We start from the raw sequence: 23978 nt of genomic DNA, 5'->3' as shown, positions 1-23978 counted from the left end.
TGAGGAGACTGAGGCCCAGAAAGGGAAAGCAGCTTACCCAGAGGTCAAATAGGCATTGAGGAGCACAGTCAGGATGTGAACACAGATCTTACGTCTCCAAATCCAGTACTCTTTCCACTGTACCTGTCTTTCAAATAAAACAACAGCCCCACTGATTGTATTGACTCAAAGATTCTAAGCATGCTTATGTAGACCTTTCTCTTAAATGTCCCAAATGTGGGACTGTTTAAAGGGGGGAGAAAAACTTTAACAGGAAAGAAAACTGAAGTTTGCATTTCGTATTCTTATTTTAAGGGAAGCAAATGGGTTAAGGAGAAAAAAAGGAAGAAAAATGAAAGAAAACCAGTTCAAGCAGTCAGTGCTGTAGTCATTGGTTGGCAGGAGCAATTTTTTCTTATTTAATAAAGAGCCTGATGTTCTCATTAATGCTTGATTAGTTTGTTCTTGACGGTGCGAGGCGACGGGGCATTATTAGCCGAACAGAACCAGGAGCATGAAAAGAATGGTGCTGGGCTGTCAGGCAATGGTCACCTGATCACAGGCACCCAAAGAAAAGTAGGAAGAAGAGGAAGAGTACACCAGTGATCTCCATTACATGTACCAGGCTCCTCTCAGTACCATGAAGACACTATGCCATGTGGCTAGAGAGGACTATATGGGATTGTGCCAAGTCTGTCATGTGAGCTCAAAAGTGATGTCAAGTTTGGAAAGGGAAAGGAATGAAGCTGAGAACGACTGAGACAGGCTATTTATGATGGAAGATTGCAAAGGACATTTTGTCATCATAGCCGAAACTGAAAGTAAATTTCTAAATGCCCAAGTAATATTTTCAGTGCTAACCCCATTCATTGTTGTATTTTTCTTGCCTTAAAGAACTCCTTAGGGAAAAAAATAAAATCTTTAAAGAATCTCCTTAGAACCACTCTTGAAAATGACCTTGTATAAAATGGGGGGGGGGATCAAAACAAAACATTTCACTGTGTAGTTTTTTTGCTATATTTCTTTTAAACATTCACAAAAGTAAATGGACTTGACCATTTTTCTTCTGTTTTAACCCCATTTTCTTTCTTTAGAGTAATTCTTCTTAAGAAAATCAAAATACATCTCTGCAATAGTTTTTAAGTTGTGTGAAACTTGAATAAAGAAAAACACAGGTACAGTGTGCTTTCATCTTATAGGAAAAGTATATATTTTTTCCCATTCTATAAAAGATGTGTCCTTCTAAACTTCCCACCATTAAGCTAGGGCTCAGCTACTTTTGCCTTCTGTATCCACCACGGTTACCTTTCATCTACTCTGAAGTTTTCTCGTAGGTACTGATTTAAATATATTTTGTAGTCCTCCCTAGAAGATAAGCTTTTCTTTATGTCTCCAATGCCTAGCATAATGGCTGGAGCACAGTGCTTAATAAATGCTTTTTGATTGATTGACTTTTACAGGAATCTTCGGCTTTTTGTTATTAGTCACAACTTCTTTAGTAATGTAGTAGTTTGCAGATGGATTTCACTTTGTCTGTGTGTCTTCCTTCCTTCTCTCAAGCATCACTCTCCTGCCTCTTAAGAGGCATGGGTACCATGGGTAGGGATGACCCTGCGTTCTTCAAAGCCAAGTCAGCCCAGTACAGTTTCTGACTGGTATTAACAGCAAGTTGGAAAGTCTTCATCTACAGGCCCAGCAACCAACTATATTATATGTCTCTCTTCTGAGGACAATCCTCACTTACTTCAGAAAAATTCTTCACTAGTAGGATGGCCAGAGTAGAGCACTTAGGATATATCTGTAGCCCTGGAGAGAAACCAGAGAGTTTTTGAAGTGCTGAAGAGTTTGTCTGACTAACAATGTTTTATTTGTATAAGGCAAAATACTTTTCAGATGACTTTATTTAATTATTATTAAACCCATATTGGACCATTATTTAATCAGTAAGAATAATCCAGCAAAGTGGGCCAAATGAGGTCTAAAATGACTTTTCCAGAGTCATAGAATGTAAACATTATTACTGGATTCTTAGTTCTTTTGATTCCAACCCTACTTCAAGTCTGTTCATCCACACTACTTAACTTGTTAATATCTAGCCACATAAAGCCCTGATATTCTCTTTTTCTTGACAATTTTCATCTCGAATTTTATTATAACCTCATCAGTTCATCCAAAGAACTATAGTCAGGGATAATTGCTTTATTTTGTATTTATATACCATCTGTCTTCTAAGCATGAAATATGCCAAAGAATTAGTCTGTAGGAAGACACTCATAACTAATCAGGTATTATGTTGGTCCCCCCCTTTTTTTGTTATTTCATTGATGTTCTTGGGAAATTAAAAAAAAAGGTTTCTCCAAAACATATTAATAAACTTTTGCATTATTGAAATTTGAGGGCAGTGCCTTTCCAGGGAAATGCCAGGAAACTCCTTACCTTTTCATTTGGGGCTGTTAATAAACCCAGAGTTAATCATTTGGGAGGTACATTAACTCTTTCACGACAAGTAGACTGCAGTGTCACATGTTACTTTTATGAGCACAATAGTTAATACCTAAGAGTTAGTGCCACTCTAAGGGCATCACTCCTTGGGTGCTTTGGGAGAGTAGAACCTAAGAATTCTTCCTGGCCTCTTGAATGCCATTAACACTCTTGTGTGTTCCCTTGGGAAAGTTGAACTCTGGGAGCAGCTAGGTGGCACAGTGGATAGAGCACCAGCCCTGAAGTCAGGAGGACCTGAGTTCAAATCTGGCCTCAGACCAAACACTTGACACGTACTAGCTGTGTGACCTTGGACAAGTCACAATGCCGATTGCCTCACCAAAAAAGAAAAAAAAAGAAAAGAAAGTTGAACTCTATATCCTCTTCCCCCAACTCAGTGTTAAACAAATAGGAAACTCAAGAACTGCAAAATCTGTCAGACTATTTTTTGTTATCTCCACACCAAGAAAACTATTATTAGGGTAGTTGTTCTCTGAGAGTTGACTAGTGTAATAAATTATGTTCTTAACTGATGTGAGGGCCTCATGCTTGCCCCTTTGGTGAAAACACCAAGAGCAAATATTAGATAACTGAGGTATGTACATATTGAATAAGTTTGTGGTCCCGCTAAACTGTGTCATCCATGATGTTTGCATCATTTCGTGTGTGTGTGTGTGTGTGTGTGTGTGTGTGTGTGTGTGCACTCATTGTCTCTTCTTCCTCACCTCCTGCAAACCACAGCCTTGTGTTTTTTTGTAACTTGTTTTGAAGGATAGCCCATTTGAACTTAGATCCTCTGTCCGTCAATTCAGCTCATCTGGTATTTGGCAGTATGATGTATATTTGTGGGTCTCATGCAAATCTACTCCATTACAGTTTCTTATTGAGTCCAAAAGTGGGAGAAGTGGTTATTTGAGCCATTCATGATTATATTTTCATTTGAGGTGTATTGCGAGGTTCTGAAATATCTGAGGAAAACTACATTTGCTATGCCATTGTGCTGGGCACCAGTATTCCTGATTCTTGGCTATGCAATTGGCTGGGCAGGTCATATTTGATAGTACTTGAAATCATGACCCATAACTGTGACTCACTGAATCCATCGATAACTGAGGCTTTTATTTTGAGAGTGCCATTATTGATATTAACTAGTATATTCATAAAGATAATACGTGACATTGCAACCTACTTTATCTATTCATTTATTTATCTATTTATTCACTCATTCAGCCATCCATCCATGTATCTATTTATTTAGGCCATTGTTGTACAATGGATAGGGTGCTGGGCCTGGAGTCAGGAAGACCTGCGTTCATATCTGATCTCAAACATTTACTGCCTATGTGACCCTGGGCAAGTCACCTAACTTCTGTGTTCCTCAGTTTCCTCACTTGTAAAATGGGGACAATAGCATATACCTCACAGGGTTGTTGTAAGAATCTAATATAGTATTTATGAAAAGTACTTAGCAAACAATAGGTGCCATTTAAATGTTCATTCCCTTCTGTCTCCCTCCCCTTCCTTTCATCCATTTATTTATTTATTCATTCATTTATTTTTGGTTTCGGTCTGTGCTTTTACTGGAGTAGGGAACTGTTGGTGAGGAAACACCTATCAATCTAGATTTGCAACCTTTCAGATGGAAGGAAGGAAAAAGGGAAGTAAGGTGGGGGGGAGGGAGGAATTTATTAAGAGCCTAATATGTGCCAGATACTGTGCTAAGTGCTTTATAAATATTATCCCATTTGAGCTTCATGATAACCCTGGAAGGTGGGTGCCAATATTATCCCTATTTTACACAAGAGGAAACTGAGGCAGACAGATATTAAGTGCCTTACTCAGAGTCAAATATTTGTCTGAGGTTGGATTTGAACTTAAGTCATCTCATACAGCATGGTTTCAAGGCCCTTCATCATCCTAATTGCGTTTCTCTGGACACTAACTTATAAGAATTTCTTTTAAAATGTGGTGCTCCAAACTCAATATAACACTCCAGCTACAGTCTGTTTAGTACAGCAGGACTATCGTCTTACATAACCTGCATGATAATAATGCAGTCTAATTTCATTAGCTTTTTTGTCCATTATGTTACATTATTGATTCATTTAGGGCCTATAGATCCTAGTTATTTCAGCGATCTTTTTTTGTGTAGTTGGTTTTTTAAGTCCAAATGCCAGACATTTATCCCCATTAAATTTCTTATTAGGTCCAGACCAATGTTCCAAACTTTTGAGATTTTTGGTTCCTGTGCCTACCATCCAACATGTCAGCTCTCCCTCCTAGCTTTGTTTCATCTCTAAATGTGATAATCTTGTTATCTATTCCTTTATCTAAGTCTCTGATATAAATGTTAAACAAAATAGAGCCAAGCACAGTTCCTGGGTCCACTCCACTGGAAAAACTACTTTTGATTTGACATCCAAATATTAATGACTGTCCTTTAGGTTCTGCCATTCACTTAGTTAGGAAACCACCTAATTGTACTTTTTTCAAATCACATTTCTCCATATTTTCCACAGCATTTTGTCAAATATATTGCTAAAATCAAAATAAAGTTTATCTGTGGTATTCTCTTTATCTTCCAGTCTAGCATCCTGATAAAAAGGGAAATGAGATTAGTTTTAACATAGTCTGTTCTTGATGAAACTGTATTATTTATAATCACTCCTTCCTTTTCCAGATGTGCATTAACTATTACTAGTACAATATGTTCCAGAACTTTGCCAAGAAATGAAGTTGCTAATCTACAGTTTGTGTACTTTGACATAATATTTTTAAAAAATCAGGGCATTTGCCCTTCGCCAATTATACAATGGTTCTCCTGTTCTCCACCATCTTCAAAAGATCATTGGCATTGACTCAGCAATCAGCATCTGCCAGTTAATTTGGTATGCTGTGGAACAATACGCCTGAGCTTGGTGGTTTGAACTCATGAAAGGCCAGGTACTCACTGTCTCCCTGTTTATCTTGTATATCAACTCCCTGTTAATCATTTTTGTCCTAACTTCTCAAAAGATAATTTCTCCTTGGGTGAAAAAAAGAGAAAAGCAAAATAGGAATTAAACAGCTCTGTCTTTTGTCCATCTTGTTATCATCTCTTCCACCCCAAGTTATGTCCTATCCTTTCTTTGATCTTCCTCTTTCCCCAATCTAGGTTATTTTTTAAAGCTATTTTTGTTTTATTTTCCTTTTTGTTTACAAAAGCTCTTTGTTTTTTCAACTAGATGAACTTTTGTACTTATTGGGGGGGGATGATGCTTTAGTATCTTTCATGTTATCTGGTCTTGCTCCTTTCTTTTGTACAGATATTTTTCTAATCTAAATTGACTGATCTATTTCCTATACATTAACATCTGTGTGTTTAGATTACCTCTCTCTTTTTTCCCTATCTGAATTTTCTCTATGTCTTCAGGATTTCACTTATGAGAGCTTCAAGTCTCTTTTGAGCAGACTTCTCTAGATTGGTATGTAAATCCTACCTAATCTTTTTCTCAACACTGAAATCTATTCTCCCAAAACCTAGCCTGCAGGGCCAACAGGTTGGACTTGGATTGCCTTCCCGTCTTCATGGCAAATTCCAAGATGGTGTGTTAATTTTTCATCTTGTGAGGTTGCCATTATTTCCACCTCAGCAACCTCTTCCTTCTTTTTGCAAGAATTAGATCAAGTATACTTTCATTCATTCTCCCACATTTTTAGGGTGACATTCTTATTAAGGGAAATAAGCAAATTAATTATTAGTTGCTCTGCTTTAGACAGAAGGAGAATACTGCTATATGTCCAGATCATTGCAATCTCCTGTCACTATCATAACATGTTTCCATCCAGTTTTGTGGTTGATTCTCCAAACTCCTCATCACTTTCTTCTTTCCATCTAGATGTTCCGTGGTTTAATGGGGGTTTAATAGTCACCCATGGTTATTCCTCCAATTGATCATGACTCAAATATGCTTTTCCTCTATTTTCTATTTTCCTGCATGAGTATACATCATCCCATTATACAATGCTATTTGTCCTTTTCCCCTTTTATCTTGTATTTTGATTGCTAGGTATTTTTCTTGTACTTAATAAAAGTGAAACACAAATTAAGTTTTTTTTTTTCTTCCACAAGCCTTTATGTTTTTTCTGACAGTCTGTGCTACTTGATATAAATATATGGTCTCCCATCCTCTTTTTTGTTTGTTCGTTTTTTTGTGAGGCAATCGGGGTTAAGTGACTTGCCCAAGGTCACACAGCTAGTATGTGTCAAGTGCTTGGTCTGAGGCTGGATTTGAACTCAGGTCCTCCTGACTTCAGGGCCGGTGCTCTATCCACTGTGCCACCTAGTTGCCCCTCTCATCCTCTCTTTAAGAAAAGGAAAGTCTCTGATAAATGCTTAGAGTAGCCATTCATTGTCCTAAGGATACTCCAGAGAAAACTAATTTATTTCCCCCCTTTCCCAAAGGGTATCATATTACAGTTTCACCAATTATATTTACGTTGACCAAAATTAGTGAGTAATATGAGACAATAGATTAGGCTATGTTTCTTAAAAAATTGCAAATTTTCTCAGACTGTGTAGGTCCAGATCTGCCCTTTATAAGCAAGAGTATGTGTGTCTCCATTCACAGTGTGGTAGAACTCTGAATTTTGGGCTAGTAAGACTTAGGTTTGAGCCCCAGTTCTTCTCCTTACTAGTCACAAGTCTCTATCTCCCTGAGCCCCACTTTTCTCACCTGTAAAATAGGGAAAAGGATGCTTTCACTACCTAACTCACAAGGTTCTTGGCAGAAGAGTGATTTGTAAATCTTAAAATGCTGTATAAGTTTGTGCTGCTGCTAATAATTGTTATTATTATCATATGAGAGAGAGAATAGAAGCCTACAGGCATATAGCATCTGCCATACTAACCTTGAAAGTATGGACTGTGAAATTTCTGCTCCTGCTAAGTCATTGCCACAGGGCAATTATATGAATTTGTTGACAGAGTTTCACAAAAGTTTTACCCTGGGGAACTTTCAATGCCAGGAAAATCTTAAGAACCTATCTTGTTCTTTCCTCCCCTGTGTGTGTTTATATGTTCGTATTATCTCATATGGTTGCAGGAAATTGTATCGTCTGTGTGTTCCTTATTAAATGGAGAACCTTTGTGGGTTACTCTGTTGGTCTGTGTTTGTCTGTGGGTAATGAGAAGGGAAGGAAAATCCAACCTTTTCTGGTTTTTGCTTCTGAGGAACTCAGAAAGAAGTATCCTTAAACTCTAGTTAAAGAAAATAAAAACAAAAAATTAAATGACTCCTTAAAAATATATATCTATATATGGAATATATTTTATGTCATTTGTTGAAACTTTAGTTGCAAAGTTTTTAGGACTCTTCTTCCCCTTCCATTATCTTGGTGCAGCCTCCCTAATGTGCAAATTCAGGCAGATCTAAAAATAGCCGAGGTAACATATACATCTCCCTATCAAAGTTGTGCTTTATAAGAGATGACTTGCATGGAAGAGGCGATCTGAGAGATAACATCAAAGATTGGAAAAGGAGGTGGACTGGTCATTTAGCAAAAATTAGAGATATTAGCTAGACAGATTGATTGTGACTCAGGTACGCAGGAAATATTGAAAGACACAGAGAAAGGCTCCTCAGTACATTGGGCAGATTACTTTGGGAGGATTTATGGGGAACATGCACCCCACAGGGTAAGGAGGTATGGGTTGTGAAAAGAGTACCCACACTGATGACATCACAGATATGCCGACATGGGTAAAGAGACCAGATCATGTGTTTGTGTCTTCTTACTACTTTTGTACAATATATTATCTTTACAGTGCTAGGTAAATAGTAGGCAGTCAATAAACACTGATTTGCTTTATTAGCAATGATGATAACTCACATTCCCATCATACTTTAGGATTTATAATGTGTTTTCCTCATCACTACAGCACCTTGAGATAATGTAGTGCAGCATTATTATCATCTCCATTTTGCAGAGAAGGAAACTGAGGCCCTGTGGGGTTATTTGCCTTGCCCATTATTATACAACTAGTAAGTGTCTAAGATAGGATTCTAACCTAGCTCTCCTTACTCTAAATTCATTATTCTTTTACTCTTTTCCTTAGCTTTCTCTTCCTAAATACTGTTTTGATGACTCCCTTTCAAATGTGGAATATATTCTCTTAAAGTTCAATATAACCTTCATTATGATGCTATATAATAGCTATTATAAATTGCATTTTGCAACTATGCGTAAATTGCAATTCATTGGTTCAAAGAGGGGATTGATAATCTTTGAAAATTGAGTTCTAAGGTTCTACCCCTAGTCCTCCCCATTTTGAGGTATAGGGGAGAGGTAACAAAGTTTACCATGATGACTCACCTGCTAGGCTTTGTGACCTCAGCTTGTGACTTTAGAAAGCCTTGAGGACTGAGATCTAAAAGGAGAAGGAGGGTGTTAGTTGAATTCCCTAAGTTAGTCAGCAAGCATGCTGTGTGCCAGTCTCCATGCTAAGTACTACAGATACAAAGAAAGGCAAAAGACAGGCTGGGATCTGGAAGAGCTTACAATCTAATGGAGGAGATGACATGCCATCAACTACATACATGCAAGAAATACATGAGAGAAATTAGAGATAATCTACAGAAGGAAGACACTAGCACCTTTGATAGAATCCCTGGTTTTTTTCAAAGCTCAGCTCAAAACTACTTTACCTGAGGATTTTGTGGATCTTCTAGCTGCTAGTGTCCACCTCCCCTTCCCTCATTCCCAATTCTTTGTATTTATTTGGTTTTTATTTTATATGTCCTTCTGTATACATGTTGTCTCTCCAGATATAATGTTAGCTTTTTCATGGCAGGGACTCTTAGCCATTCTTGAGGGCTAAGGATACAACCTTAGCCCCCAACACAGTGCCTGGCATATGGTAGGTTCTTAATCAAATGCCTGACAATTCACGTAACCCTGTTTGCTTAGTTTCTTCGTCTGTAAAATGAGGTGGAGAAGGCAATGGCAAACTACTCCAGTATACTCCAGATACTCCAGTATCTTTGCCATGAAATGGCAAATGACCCAAATGGGGTCACGAAGAGTTGGACATGACTGAAAATGACTAAACAACAAAACAAAATCGAATGCTTTCTTATTGATTAGTGAGGATTCTCCTGACAACGGATCTATGTGCTATCCTTGTGGTATGTAGCATAGGTTACTGAGCCCAAGCTTGAAGTAAGTCATTGAGTATCATTGATTAAGGCATCTCACAGGTGACTTTTTCAAATGATGTTGATCAAGATACTGTAACCCTTATATTCCTTTGTAGTTATGCAGGATTTAGGTAGCTTAAATGGCATGTAAGTAGTGTTGGGCGTGAAGTCAAATCCTGCTAAAGATATTTAATAGCCATGTGACCCTGAGCACCTATCTTTTTTTTTTTTTTACTGTTTTTTTGGTGAGGCATTTGGGTTTAAGTGACTTGCCCAGGGTCACACAGCTAGTAAGTGTCAAGTATCAGAGGCCGGATTTGAACTCAGTTCCTCCTGACTCCAAGGCCGGAGTTCTATCCACTGTGCCACCTAGCTGCCCCAATAGTACCTATCTTACAGGGTGGTATAGATACATATTTTACTTTGCATACTTTAAATATTATATAAATTCTTGCTTTTTCTTAATTTTCTAGTTAAGGAAGATTCATGGATCCTTCATACTGGGGAGCATATCCGAATAGTCTTCCCTGTGGAATTTCTTGTTGATAATATCTCTGAATCTCATATATGAATTTCATGCTACCCAGCAGAAATGCAGAATGTGTTAGAGCCTAGCAACAGGAGCGGCTGAACCCATTCCTATGAGGAAAAAGGAGACAGGACAATTAGACGTTCATGGGTAGTAGTGATGCTGTTTTCAGTCACAAAGCACCTCTTGTCTAGTGGAGTAATTACCATAGAGTTAGATTTTTAGAAAAAAAAAATCTATATTTTTTCTTTGATTTAGAATATTGCTCAGATAATCTCTGAAAGTATGTTCTTAGGTAGAATGACTAATCTGTATGTATCCTTTATAACCCAGCAGTTCTTGAAGAATGCATTGCCACCAACCACTTAGTAATAAAGAATAATTGGATTCAACCTTAATGTAGTAAAAAGGTAATACTGACTTCAGATACTCTTAGCTTTGCATTGTACTGAAATAAAACCATTGGACAGAATGTGTTTTACTTTCTTCTCCCTATCCAATTCATACTGCACATGGCTGCTAAAATACTTTTCCTAAAGGGTATATGAGGACATCACCCTCTCCCTCCACCCAGTAAACTCTAGTGACTCCTTATTACTTCTAAAATCCAATCAATAAATTCCTTTATTTTGCATTTAAAATTCATCACAACCTGACCTCTTCCTACCTTTCCATGAGTCTTCTTACACTTACTCCTCTCCACGTACTCTTACTATCCAACTATACTGACTTATTTGCTATCTCTCACACCTGACTCTTCATCCTTCATTTCCATCTCCTTGCAATGACTGTCACCTATGCCTGGAATGTCGGCCTACTTACCTCTATCTCTTAGAATTCCTGGCTTCCTTCCTTAAAAACTCAGCCCAATGCCACCTTCTGCAGTATGCATTTCTTCATCTCCAGCAGCTTCTAGCGTCTTCTCTAAATCTCATATGTGCCCATTTATACCTCTGTATCATTTCTCTGGCACAATTCTAAATTATGAATGTGCTGCAGCATACTCAAGTATCAACTGTGTATCTTGCAGCTGCCCTTTGGGTGATCTTAACCGTGATTCTTTGTAGGCTGTGGCAAATCCTCTATTGTCAGTCACACAAAGCACCAAGAGAATGTTTTTGTTAGCTATTTGTGCAAGATAGGAAGTTGTACTGGCTGATATTTATGAGGCTTTTTAGGAATAAACATGTCAACACCCATAAAATTGCTATTTTTAACAAACTGCCAATATTCCATCGAAAGTACCTGGCATAAACCACCTCTGTGCATCGTTTATATTTGTCCACGGATAGATTTCAATTAACAGACATTTTACTAAGCACTTAGTTGCTAAGGAAAGGGGTTGTCACTGTTATTAGAATGTAGGGTCCTTGAGGGAAGGGACTATTTTGCCTTTTATTTGTATCCTTGGTGCTTAGCAACACTATACCTGGCATTTTTGTAATGGCTTTATAAATGCTTGTAGGTTGATTGATTGATGTCCTGGATCACACTTTTAGGCTTCTAAAATAAAAGGGTTTTTTTGTGTTGTCATGGCTGTGCTGGGGTGAAGGTGGTGCCTTCATTTTGCTAATGCTCTCCTAATCCCACTGATGTGGCTAACATTTTTCCACATTTTACTGCAAGAAATGTTGCCCTTACGAGGTGTGTTGGCCTGTAAATGCTATTAAGTAGAATCAGTTCCAAGGTGTTGGCACTTGCATGTGAATAGGGCTGGTTCAGTTGTTATACCCTTCAGAAAAAAAGGAAGTGTTGGCTGAGGGTGCAACCTGGATAGAATTTGCTTCCAAATCGAGAGCAGTTTAATGAGTTTGGTTGCTTCATCCTGATCCCTTGGGGGCATTTGAACACATCACAAACCACCACACCGTGGGCTCAAGTGGCAGTGGCTCTGTGAAAAATATTTTGGACTAGAATATAAAGTACTTGATACCTGGATCTGAGGCAGTTCTTCCATTCCACTTTGCTGGCACCATGCTTGGCTTCTGAAACAGTACTTACGCTTATTAGACTATCTTGACTTAACAAAAGGATTAGACATTGGTCTATCCAGTGTCAGGTTGTTATTCCCCTTTGCCCAGACTAAATATAGCTTAATCTGAGGGCCAACTAAAGAGCTTTAAAAACCCTTGCACTTTCATTTGCCCAATGGATAATTTTGTTTAAATTGACCTGTGATTCAGCAGAAATATCAGGAAATTCTACTTTTTTCTTTGTGTTGGAACAAATGTGAACTCTTCTGTGGAAAAGGATTACTGTTTCTATTCATCGAAATATTAGGCTTTTATTTAGTCTTTCATTGTACTTCAGTGTGCAGCAATCCTTTCTCCTTTTTTCACTAATTTTTTTTTTAAAACAGTGATCTTTGTGGCAGTTAAAATAGTAATCGTAACATTTAACGATACGTTCATTAAAAGCATGTTGAGGACGGTTTTGTTTTGTTCTTAACCTCCAGACCTTCAGGAATTTCATTAATATGCAAAATTTACATAGGAACTTGCTCAGGTTTAGGGCCGATGGTTTGCACTCTGTTTCATTCGTCCTGTGCAAGGTCCATTAGGAAACGATCACCGGAGTGAGGGGAAAGAGATGACCATCTTCAAAGAGATCAAAGTGATTCAAGAGAAACTCCCCCTTCCACCTCAAACCCTCCCAATCTGTAGCCAGTGAAAACAACTGATTAGGCCAGAGGTCAGCAAACTGTGGCCTGTAGGCTAAATCTGACCTGCCACCTGCTTTTGTCTTGTCTTGGATCTAAGATGGTTTTTGCACTTTGGAAAGTTTTGTTTTATTTTCAAATGTACAAACCATTCTTAGTTCACAGCACTATGGAATAGACTCCTGGAATAGACTATCTGATCCTTGAGCAAAAAACAGTCTGTAACTGCTTTTTGGATTACAATTTGGATGACTTCACTGATCCATTCATTTTATTATGCACTGTGCTAGGTGCTAAAGATACAAGGAAAAGTAAAAGACAATCCCTGACTTCTAGACGCTCATGGTCTAATGAGGGAGACCAAAGGCAGACAACTATGTACAAATAAGCTGTGTACAGGATAAATTGGAAATAATCAAAAGAGCTGGAAACTCAGGCAGTGCTTATCGAGAATGGAGGATCCTCTTCTAGAACAAAATCAAAGAAAAGCGCACAAAGTTTGCTCCACAAATTATTCACCAAAAAATCCTGAGAAGGGGAACAAAGTCAAGGAACTTTTCTGCAGGTAGAATATCCAAGGGACGCTGGTTGCGTCAGGGATTCAGGTGCCTGAAAAAAAATTTTCTACCTGACACTAAGAAAATGAATCTAGGTCCTGACAGAAAAAGATCTGCTTGCTTTGTATATTTTTGTTTGCACGTTGACTCTCCCATTAGATGGCAAGCTTCATGATGGCAGGGCCTATTTTTTTTGCCTCTTTCTGTATCCCCAACACTTGGCACAGTGCCTGGTAAATAGTAGGTGCTCAGTAAATGTACTAGCAAAGGAAGGGAAAGAGAAGCTGGGATACAAGCAGGTTGTATTTGCACATAAGGCTTAGTGCTATAGAAGGGAAGTGAAAATAGGAACCATCTAGAAGACACTTTAAATATTTTAAGTTTATCCCAAACTAAAAAAGCAAAATCACATACTTATTACTTACAGTACCCTTGTGTAGTTTGCAATCCCCTGTCTCCCTTCTCCCCCTATGATTCCTATAGTTGTCTGTTTGATTGACCTCTTGGCCAAAGCATCTGCTAGACTAGAGAACAGTGTGGGAAGCTAGCACTGGCGACAACCAAAATGCTGAGACTCCAACCTTTCTGATCTACAGAATAACAGTAAAGAATTTTGGCAAGAGAATCTGAGCAGGTGGCCCATTAGGGGAACTTTCTGATTAGGGACTGGCTGACCACTACATCCAATAGATTAGAAACTCTTTGGGAGCACAGACTGCCTTATCTTTTCCTTTGTATCCTTAGCACCTATCACAGTACACAATAAATGCTTTGTGAAAGAATGGATAAATGAGGTCCTCCAAGTGGTGGAAGACGGGATCCAGAAACTAGTTGCAGATTCAGGTACACGGGTTAGTCTAGTTCAGGGGGTCAGTGCCTGGCACATAGTAGACACTTAATAAATGTTTATTAAAGACTAACTGCTAGCTAAATCTCAGTTTTTTGAACCAATAGCACTAATAGAAGAAGTCCCAATATTTTTTAACAACTTAATTCCCTGGCACCATGAACCTATGTGGATGACACATAGCTTGCTTCTGCCAGGCATATTAGCATATTCAACCTTCTGTTGGTGCTGGGTCATGGGTCGCCTCCAACCAGGCCAAGACTGGGAGTTGGGCCAAAGAGAAATGGTCAACAGAGCTCTGAAGGTGAAACAGAGGTTGGAGTCCAATGAGTGAAGGAAGAACTCCAGGACATGGGCAGGATTTTAAATCCAAGATTGGGTTCAAACCAGATAGATAGAGGTCACAGGCAGAGTTAAAGCAATGGAGTGTAGAGCCTGAGATAGTCCAGAGTTCTAATTAGTCAAGAGGTCAAAAGTTACAGAATACCTGTATAAATCAGGAATCAAGGTTTAAGCCAAGTGGGAGTGGAGGGGGGGGGGGACCAGCTTAGAAATGGATGTTGGGTGGGAAACTGGGAACAGTATCATCTGAGCTTCAATAGGCCTGTTAGTACCCACAACAACACAATCTGGGGTCTGTCCTCTTGGATCTCTGTTCTAGTTTAGTTCCCAGTGCACAGCTAGAAGTTTGGCTAGTGGTCCAGCCAAATGGGCTTTGCTGTTCTTTCACGCATGACTGATTCCCTCTCCCATCTCTGCCTTGCAAAGATTGACCTCCATACCTGGGACCTGGAATGTACTCTCCATTCAACTTTGCCTCTTATAATTACTAATTTCCTTCAAATCTCAAGTTTGAGACCTTTAATGAATCAACCCCCTCCCCCACCTACTACCACTTTCTCCCTAATTACTTTGTATTTATGTATTTATGTATTTATACGTATTTGTTTTGTACATACTGTTCATATTGTCTTCCCTAAGATTCCCTCTTTACGTTTTATCTTATTTTCTCTGCCTTTTTGCCTTACCTCACTCTTTCATTCTTAGTCCATTGTCATTATTAAAGAAGTAGACTTTCTATGCACATCAAGTCATCTCACCGTCTTGCATCAACCATCTCTTCACCTGGTAACATTTAAGCTACAACCATGTTTTCCTTCCCTTATGTATAAAGTGATTGACACTAGCTATCTTAACCCACTATTGCTGCCGTCAGATGAATTCATTCCTCCAAGTTTTTTCTTTTTTGCCCTCTGCTACAGCTATATCATCTATTTCCCAGAAAACTGCTGTTACTGCTTATTACCTTCTCCAGCAAGCCTAGTTTCTCACTGTCTGGCACAGGAAAATGAGAGGATCTCTGAGTTGGAATGGAACCATCTAGCCCAAACTCATACACTTAAGTATCTATCAAAGTGGATAACATTGCTTCCACATTCCACCAAAGGGGGCAGCATCTTTTGCCTCCATTGAGAGGGAAAGCACTCCCTCCTGAAGAAACCCATTCCCATTTCAAGCAAATCTATCTGTGACTTCCAACCATTGCTCCTTTTTTTCCCTAGGACATCAAAATTTAGTTCCTGGATCAAGTATTTCTTGTCCAAGTGGAAAAGAGAGTGACCTGTTTTCTTTTCAACGTGGGCATTCTTTTTTTCATAGTGCATACTGGGACATAGATTCCAAGGTGTTGACTTGGTGCAGATAATGATTCATGCGTTTAGCTCCTGCCATTACTTTTAAAGCTTATCCTTTTGTGGATTTGACCTTCTGGTTGTGGTATTCTTCCAGAGGGTAGACCATTAGGTCCTTTAACTTTGATTTGCTACATTACAGTACAGGCAGAAAATGTCTGTTGTAACTGCTTTGTCTGATAGTGCATTTGGATGAACAAGCAATGATTGCAATATGATGCCATTGTTTCCATTGAACTTGGGGTTCAGTTTCTGCTGCCTCTCTGCTAGACCTGTGATCTCCTTCTTTCCAAAAGTTGTGCAAAGAATTTAGGTAATTCCAGGTGAGAATAATGGCCTATGGAAGTGAAGGGAAGGTAACAAGTATTTATTAAGTACCACTATATGCAAGGTACTATGCTAACCTCTTTACAAATATTACCTCTTTTGATCCTCACAACAACCCTGGGAGGTGGGCACTACTGTGATCTCCATTTTACAGTTGAGGGAAGTGAGGCAAACAGAAGTTAAGTGACTTGCCCAGGGCAAACCACTGGAAAGTATCTAAGGCCAAATTTGAACTGAGGTCATCCTGACTCTAGTCCCAGTGCTGAACCTTCCCCTCTTCTGGACTTCCCTATTTCCACCATAGGCATTACTATCCTTCCAGTGTCTCAGGTTTGTAATTTCGGTGCTATCCTGGAACCTTCACTTTCCTAATCCCACATGTCCAATCAGCTGCCAAATCTTGCCTTTTCTACCTCCACACCTAAATGGTCACCATGTTTCAAGTCTCTCATCACTCCAATCCATTCTATACAAAGTAATCTTCTCTAAGCAGGGACAGATAGGTGGCACAGTGTATAAAGCGCTGAGCCTAGAGTCAAGAATACCTGAGTCCAAATTCAGTATCAGACATGTACTAGCTGTGTGTCCCTGGGCAAGTCACTTTACCTCTGCTTATCTCAATTTCTTCAACTGTAAAATGGGATTCCTAATAGTCCCTACCTCCTAGGGTTATTGTGAAGATCAGATGAGGTAGAATTTGGAAAGTGCTTAACCCAGTGCCTTGCACATTGTAGGGGCTACATAAATGCTATTATCATTATTAAATGTAGATCTAACCATGTGACTCCTTTCCTCAAGTGATTCCAATGGCTTTCTATTGCTTCTGATAAAATATAAATTATCTTTTGCTTTTAAAGTCTTGTATAACCTGGGCCCAACTTACTCTTCTTGCTTTATTGAACATTACTCTTCCTCCCACATTCTGTAATTTAGCTACACAGGCTTTCCCTTTGCTCCTCGCACATGACATATTTATAAAATTCTGCTCTTCCTTTAAGATGCGGCTCAGGCTCCATCTTTTTTTGCATAAAGCATTTATGGTTCCCCCCAAATGCTCATGATCTCTTTCCCAAACTACCTAATATTTAACTACTTTGTATATGTTTGTATTTATTAACTGTATATTTATGCTGTGTGTTCTTTTTATATGTACTTGTTTTCTCCCCGTTAGAATATAATCTCTTTAAGAGTAGAAATTGTTCCATTGTTTTGTATTTAATCTCCTAACTCGTGTGTATCTTAGATTCTAGGACATAATAGGAATCTAGCACACAATATGTGCTTAATAAATGCTTGTTGACTGATTGCTTAACGCTGTTTTAAGCAATGGAACTTTGGCTCATATAGATATTTACTTATGCATAGGTTGTTTTGTTTTTACTTTCAGGTGATTTGGCTGACCTTGAAGTCCACCACAACCTTTTAAGTCAGGCCTGATCTGCAAAATGGAATAAGGCTGAAAAATTATCCACTTCTTTCCTCCTGTGTGAAATTGAGACTAGATTGGGATGGTCTTTGGTGCTTGTGGCTAGATTCTCACTGCAACCATGAGTTCAGAGGAAAAGGGCATATCCCCTGCTCACAGAACCTCCACTCCAACCCATAGAAGTGCCTCCTCTTCATCATCCTCCCAAAGGGAAAGTAGGCAGGTAAGAGGACAATCTGAGACACTCTTTGTTTTTGTATGTATGCTACTATAGTGCTAATTTTCTGTATGATAAACTTGATAGTTTTTACATAAGACTCAAGTGGATTCTGGGAAAACTCCTCATCTGTCTGCATTTCTCTTGGTGCCTTTTGTTTCTCTGCTTCCTTGACTATGTACTTGACAACTCTTTTGTTCAAATAACTGCTTTCTTTCTTTTTATTCCTGTAGCCACGACTGACATTCCATAGGAAAACTCATTGTTTTTCAGAGATGCCTTTGACTATAGCATAGATGACAAGGACTTACCACATTTACATCTTCTCTTTTTTCTCCTCTTTCAGAACCTGGGCTATAGGAAGGATATGGACAGTGGTGTGGAAATGTGGAAGTCATGATACATTTAGATGTATCAAACACTGGGGATCTGAAGTTTGTAGAAAGGGCAAAACCTTTATAGTACTGTTATCATTTTCTTCACTTGCAGAAAGAGGAGTGAAAGATTGTCTATGCCAGTAAGGAAAGGGTGTATAGTCCTACACATACTGACTTCTGTTTAATATTTGATTGATATTAGTGATGATAAAAGTTCTCGTATTAAGATAAGAGTCTAAGTGTGGTATCAGGAATTCAAAGCACCCAAACTTAAGGTAAATTAGTGAAGGTTCGCCCAGGTGCCTGTCATTGCTTGGTCCTGGAAGAAAAAGCTTCTGGTCTCAAATGGTCAGTTGCACAAGATTTTTTATTCATTGGACTACTTTACTGTTATGTATATGGAAGATATTTTAGCAAAATGTGTTGCCTTTTGCCCCAGGAATGTCATTTGCCCAAATGGACTTGTTTTAGACCAAAGAATATAATTTCTGATTATCAGGATTTTTTTCTTTGTTTTTTAGTATAAAACCATTTTATAAGTGACTTTGTAGTTTATCTTAAAACTATTTTTCACTAAGATACACATTATATATACTGTTTTTATTAAAAAAAATTTTAAATTAGTTTGTTGAAACTTAACATTGAACAGTGATACAAACAGTTAAACTTGTCTAATTAACTACTTGTATTTAAATTAATTTCAGTTCATCAAGGATTATCACATTTTTTCAGTCTGTCCTTCCAAGTCCTCGTTAGATTTTTTTCTCTTATATAATGCCTCTTATACAAGGCAAGTAGGTATGATGTAAGGGAAGATCTGAATTCAAATCCTGCCTCAGACATTTACTAGTTATGTGATCCTGAGCAACTCAGCCAGTTTCCTCATGTGTAAAATGAGAATAATAACAGTATCTACTTAACAGGTTTGTTGTAAGGATCAAATGAAATAATGTATACAAAGTACTTTGTGAACCTTGTAGCACAACATTAATATTAGCTATTAGTATGATCATAATTAGATTTGTGCGTGCATCATTTCCGCTTTCATAAACTTAAAATGTATACCAGTTCCAGTTGACATTCTTGTAGGTCTTCCTATTTTAGGCAGAAAGATCCTAATCCACTAAACTGTAAGGCAGTAGTCACTAACAGACAACCCTAAGTATGAATTTGTATCTTGGTATAGCCAAATTTGGACCATCCAAGAATCCTTCTAGAAAATAGAATTTTTGAGTAGCTCATAGTACTAAAATGGAACCATTTTCACGCATGCGTGCGCATGCGCACGCACACACACACACACCATCACATTGGGAATGCTAGGACCCAGGTATCTCCAATCTCTAATTGCTTTTGTCATCTGAACTGGACCATGGAGAGTTCCATTAGCTATTCGCTGAAAGTCCGGACTAGTGAGTTTGATGCCAGGAGTTAATGCTAGGATAACTATCTGTTGCTCTCATGAGCTGAACTTTGGTGTTTTACCATTATTGACTTCTGTTGTAGGATACTAAAGGGACAGCTAAATTCTGTTTAGCAAAGACGGATTTAAAATACACTAAATATACTAGGACAAATGCTTGGATTTGTTTGTTACTTTGCTTATGTCAATTCAAAGTAGTGGAATGGTACTGTTAACTTAAAACAAATTACCAAAGAAAACTTCATCATATGCAGTCCTTTACATTCCTAGATGGTGAATTAACCTCGCCTCCTTTCTGGCCACTTATTTTCATGTACTGGAGCTTTCCATCTCCCCATTTGAAGAGACTGTATGTTTGGGGAAACAAATAAGGTGAGAACTTTGGTGTTAGGGACAGCATATGCTTTCAGTAGCTGTGAAAGAGAAAGGATCAAGGAAACTCTGGAGAGATATGGCAGATGAAAATTATTAGTGGGTCAATACAATAACAATGCATTTTTGCTTTTGTTTCAATGGTTTATTTTTATGCATTTATTTATTTTTTGCATCACTGTTACTCCCCACTGACTGCCCCTTCCCACCAATAGAACCCTCCCTCTCTAGTTCTGTCAGTGGCACCTAACAAGGAAAGGAGAAGTAGGAAGGAAAGAACTAGAAAGGAATTATAGTGGTTTATTGATTGATTCCTGCCCCAAATCTGCAGGAAATTTTGATAAAGTGTGTATTATTAATTTTGTCTTCTAATCTATTTTAGCCTGTCAGCAACTAATTAATCTTTCTAAATTATGGTTTTTCTCATGTCAGCCCTTTGCTCTATAGACTTAAATAGTTCCCTATAACCCACAGAATAAAGTTCATGTTCCTCAGCTTGATATCCAAAGTCTTCTACAGTCTGTCCCAAACTATCCATCTTTATATACCATTAATCACCTTTTTGCTTTTACTATTTGTTCTCCCCTTGCACAGAATGCTGTATTTTCTCCTCAGTGCTTAATTCCTACCTGTCTTTCAAGGAAGCCTTCACTAACATTCCTAGACTATATTGATCCATTCATTTTCAGAATTCCTTTATGATACTGCCTGTAATAAAAAAATAAAAAGATAACTCACAACATAAGATACTCTATAATACTAGTTTTAGAGATAAGCATAGGAACTAGACCTTTTAGTCCATTGGTATAAGGAAGTGGCAGGTGAGAAATTACTTTTGCCAATGAAGCTTAGTGTTTTCTCTGCAACTTCCAGTCTTATGAAAATTGCCTAGATAGAACACTGAGAGGTTAAGTGATTTGCCCAGTGTCACCCAGCCAGTACATGTCCAAGGAGAACATGAGCCTTCGTCTGTCTATTGTGGAGGCTGGCTCTGTAGTCACTACACCAAGCTGCTTATCTACCATGTGGGCTTGTGTGGCAAAGCAAATGATTAGAAATCAATCAAACTTTAAATGGGTAAAAATAATAAATAATAAATAAATAATAGATATGGATAAGGATAATTAAGAAGAATAAATCAACATTTATATGATATCTTAGTTTGCAAAACACGGGTGTTATTGTTTTATTTAAGCCTCACAACAGCCCTGTGAGACAGTTACTACAGCTATTATCTGTTTTTCAAATGGGGAAACTGAGGCTTCGAGAAGGTAAGCAACTTGCCCAGGATCATACAGATAGCAATAGTCAGACGGGGGATTTGACTCTTAAGTCTTCCTGATTCTGAGCAAAGCAGTTCCATGCACTGCTTCTCATGGTATGTTTCTTCTTCCCAACTAGATTATAAACTCCTTGAAGGCAGAGATCATGCCATGTAATTCAGTGTGCTCTCACTGGCTCAGTGCCTCATTCACAACAAATGCTCAGTAAATATTTGTTCCTTGATTACTGACCCAAAGTTAGAAGGCATGTTGATTTTTAAAATCTGCAGATCGGTCAGGTTTCTATTGAGGAATTTTTGTGATATAATTCTTTTTCTCTTCCATTTCTCTCATAGACAGAAAAAATAAAAAATTTGGCCAGATGCACAATATCTTACTATTGTTCCTCCTGACACAATTTCATATGGCCCAATTAATGAAAGATGTTAATGAAAAAAATAGGGATGCAGGGCTCTTCCTATTTCTTTTTTTTTTCTTGCAATTGAGGAGACTAAGAAATTGTTTTCCAGGATGTGCTCTATTTAGTATTTGCCAAGTTGAATACATTAGCAATTATCATTTGCATTTAATTCAAGTCCAAAATGTCTTTTTATTTTTTTCCCAGCAGCTCTCAAATGAGGCTTTTCCTATAAATCAACTATTACTCATCAGCGACAAGAAACATACTTGTTGAAATTTCAAAGAGGAAAGGAAGGGGCTGAGTAGACATCTGCTTAGGCTATTCCTCCACAAATGAAGCAGTAAACAAACACTGAAACTATCCTAGGTGCTACCATAAATGATAATCTCTTGCCAGGAGATGAAAAGTGAGAATGTTGACTGTGGCAATTCTTATGGCATCTTGGGTACTCTTCCACTGGGTTTTGGCAGCATCATGGCTCAAGTCCTTTTGGCAAGGACACAAATGATATGTCATAATGTGACCATGTGATTTCAATGTTTATTAACATTGATTAACATTATTAAAATTGAAAACTATCAACAAATTCTACTAATATGGTAGTGGACTTTTCAATGATAGGTCAAGAAATGGGAAAGCGTAATAGCTGATCATCTCTTAAAGGCCAAAATTCTGAAGAATATTAAATTCCTTGTTTCTCTATGAAATTTTTAATGTTGGAATTGCAAGCATATTGCAGATGATAACTGGATCTCATTGCATTGGCCCATTATTTTTGTGGAGGAAGTAGATGTAGAGGTTAAGTAAGTTACTTAATACTTATTACTTTGTAACTAAATTTATTTAACACTTTAAAACTTGCAGTGGTTCTTAAATGTATTATCTCATTTGAGCCTCACAATAACTCTGTGAGGTAAATCTAGAAATACATTCACATACTGTACATGTACGTGTATATATCTGCATACATACAGATGTGCATGTGTGTGTGTTTCTTATTGGATGGGAACAACGTATATTCAAGATTCTTTTATATTTGTGATGATACAGATGGAGAGGTAAATGTTTTAGGCTAGTCTAGAAAAGACATTTAAGGTACTAAGGATGAGGCAGTCAATGAAAATGAGGAGGGAACCTAGTGGTTGACTAATAGGCAGGGGGTGAGGAGTAGGAAGAGTTCTGAAGAGTAACAAGTTTGAAGATTTGTCGGGAAAACAGTGGTATCAAGAATATACATAGATAAGGAAGGCAAGCTGATTCAGTGTGAAAAATGAAGCTTTCCATTTCAGAGATGTTAAGTCTGTGTTTAAGTACATGAAACATTGAAAATTAGGGGCTGGAGTTCAGAAGTGTTGGAGAGATTTGGGAGTCTCATTGAGCTGAGAGATAAAATCATTAACAGTGGATAAGGTCTTTTAAGAGGAAAATCTTTGTGGACAAAAAACACAAAGGGGCAAAGACAGAATGATCATCTTTAAGGGTAACGAAGAAGAGAGGCCAGCCAAAAGCAAAGAAAAGAAAGTAGTTAGGTGGGAGAACCAGCAACATCTCAGAGGCCCAAGGAGAAAGATTCACTTCTTTCCAAAAGACCTGCAAGGGTCATCATTGGATAATCCCCTAACATTAATGAAACCTGATTTTTTTTTTTTAAGGCACTGTGGCTTGGAGTCAAGACAACCTGAGTTTGAATCCTTTCTCAGATCCTTACTTGTTCTATGACCTGGACATGTCATTTAATCTCTCTTAGCCTCAGTTTCTTCATTATTAAAATAGACTTTATAGCATTGTTGGGAGTATCAAATAAGATGACACTTGTAAAGCATTTGGCAAATCTTAAAGTGTTGTATAAATGCTAGTTATTATTATTTAAGTGATAGGATGTTAGAGTTGTTAGGGGATTTTGTTGTTCAATAGTTTTCCAGTCATGTCTTCATGAACCCATCTAGGGTTTTCTTTGCAGAGGTAGTAGAGTGGTTTGCCATTTTCTTCTGCTCATTTTCTAGATGAGAAAACTGAGGCAAACAGAATGAAGTGAGATTCTCAGGGTCACACAGTTAGTGTCTGAGCTCAGAACTGAACTCAGAAAGATTGAGTCTTCCTGACCCCAGCTCTCTATCCATTGCTCCACCTAGTTGCCCTAGTTAGGGCATTATACCTTAACATGTAGACTGCAGTCCCCCAACATTGTGTGTGTGTGTGTGTGTGTGTGTGTGTGTGTGTGTGTGTGTGTGT

The 23978-nt window shown here is 38.1% G+C and overlaps 1 protein-coding gene across 7 annotated transcripts in view; it reads left to right on the top strand.

Annotated features, from left to right (window-relative positions):
- The window catches only part of OSBPL6 (oxysterol binding protein like 6), a 257856-nt gene that overhangs the window by 125591 nt on the left and 108287 nt on the right, over positions 1–23978 (top strand). For 5 of the 7 annotated variants that reach the window (XM_027866186.1, XM_027866187.1, XM_027866193.1 and 2 more), the window contains one exon: positions 17636–17897. In XM_027866186.1, coding sequence (XP_027721987.1) covers positions 17796–17897 — 102 coding nt within the window. In that variant the 5' untranslated portion in view covers positions 17636–17795. Of the gene's footprint in view, positions 1–10507; positions 10578–17635; positions 17898–20006; positions 20064–23978 lie in introns of those variants that run through there. The other 2 variants (XM_027866189.1, XM_027866191.1) reach the window with 2 other exon arrangements.

This window comes from Vombatus ursinus, unplaced genomic scaffold (genome assembly GCF_900497805.2).
Source record: "Vombatus ursinus unplaced genomic scaffold, bare-nosed wombat genome assembly UNPS02014779.1, whole genome shotgun sequence".
Classification (NCBI taxonomy): domain Eukaryota; kingdom Metazoa; phylum Chordata; class Mammalia; order Diprotodontia; family Vombatidae; genus Vombatus; species Vombatus ursinus.
Note: the sequence above shows the minus strand (reverse complement) of the source record. Positions and strands in the feature narration are given on the sequence as shown.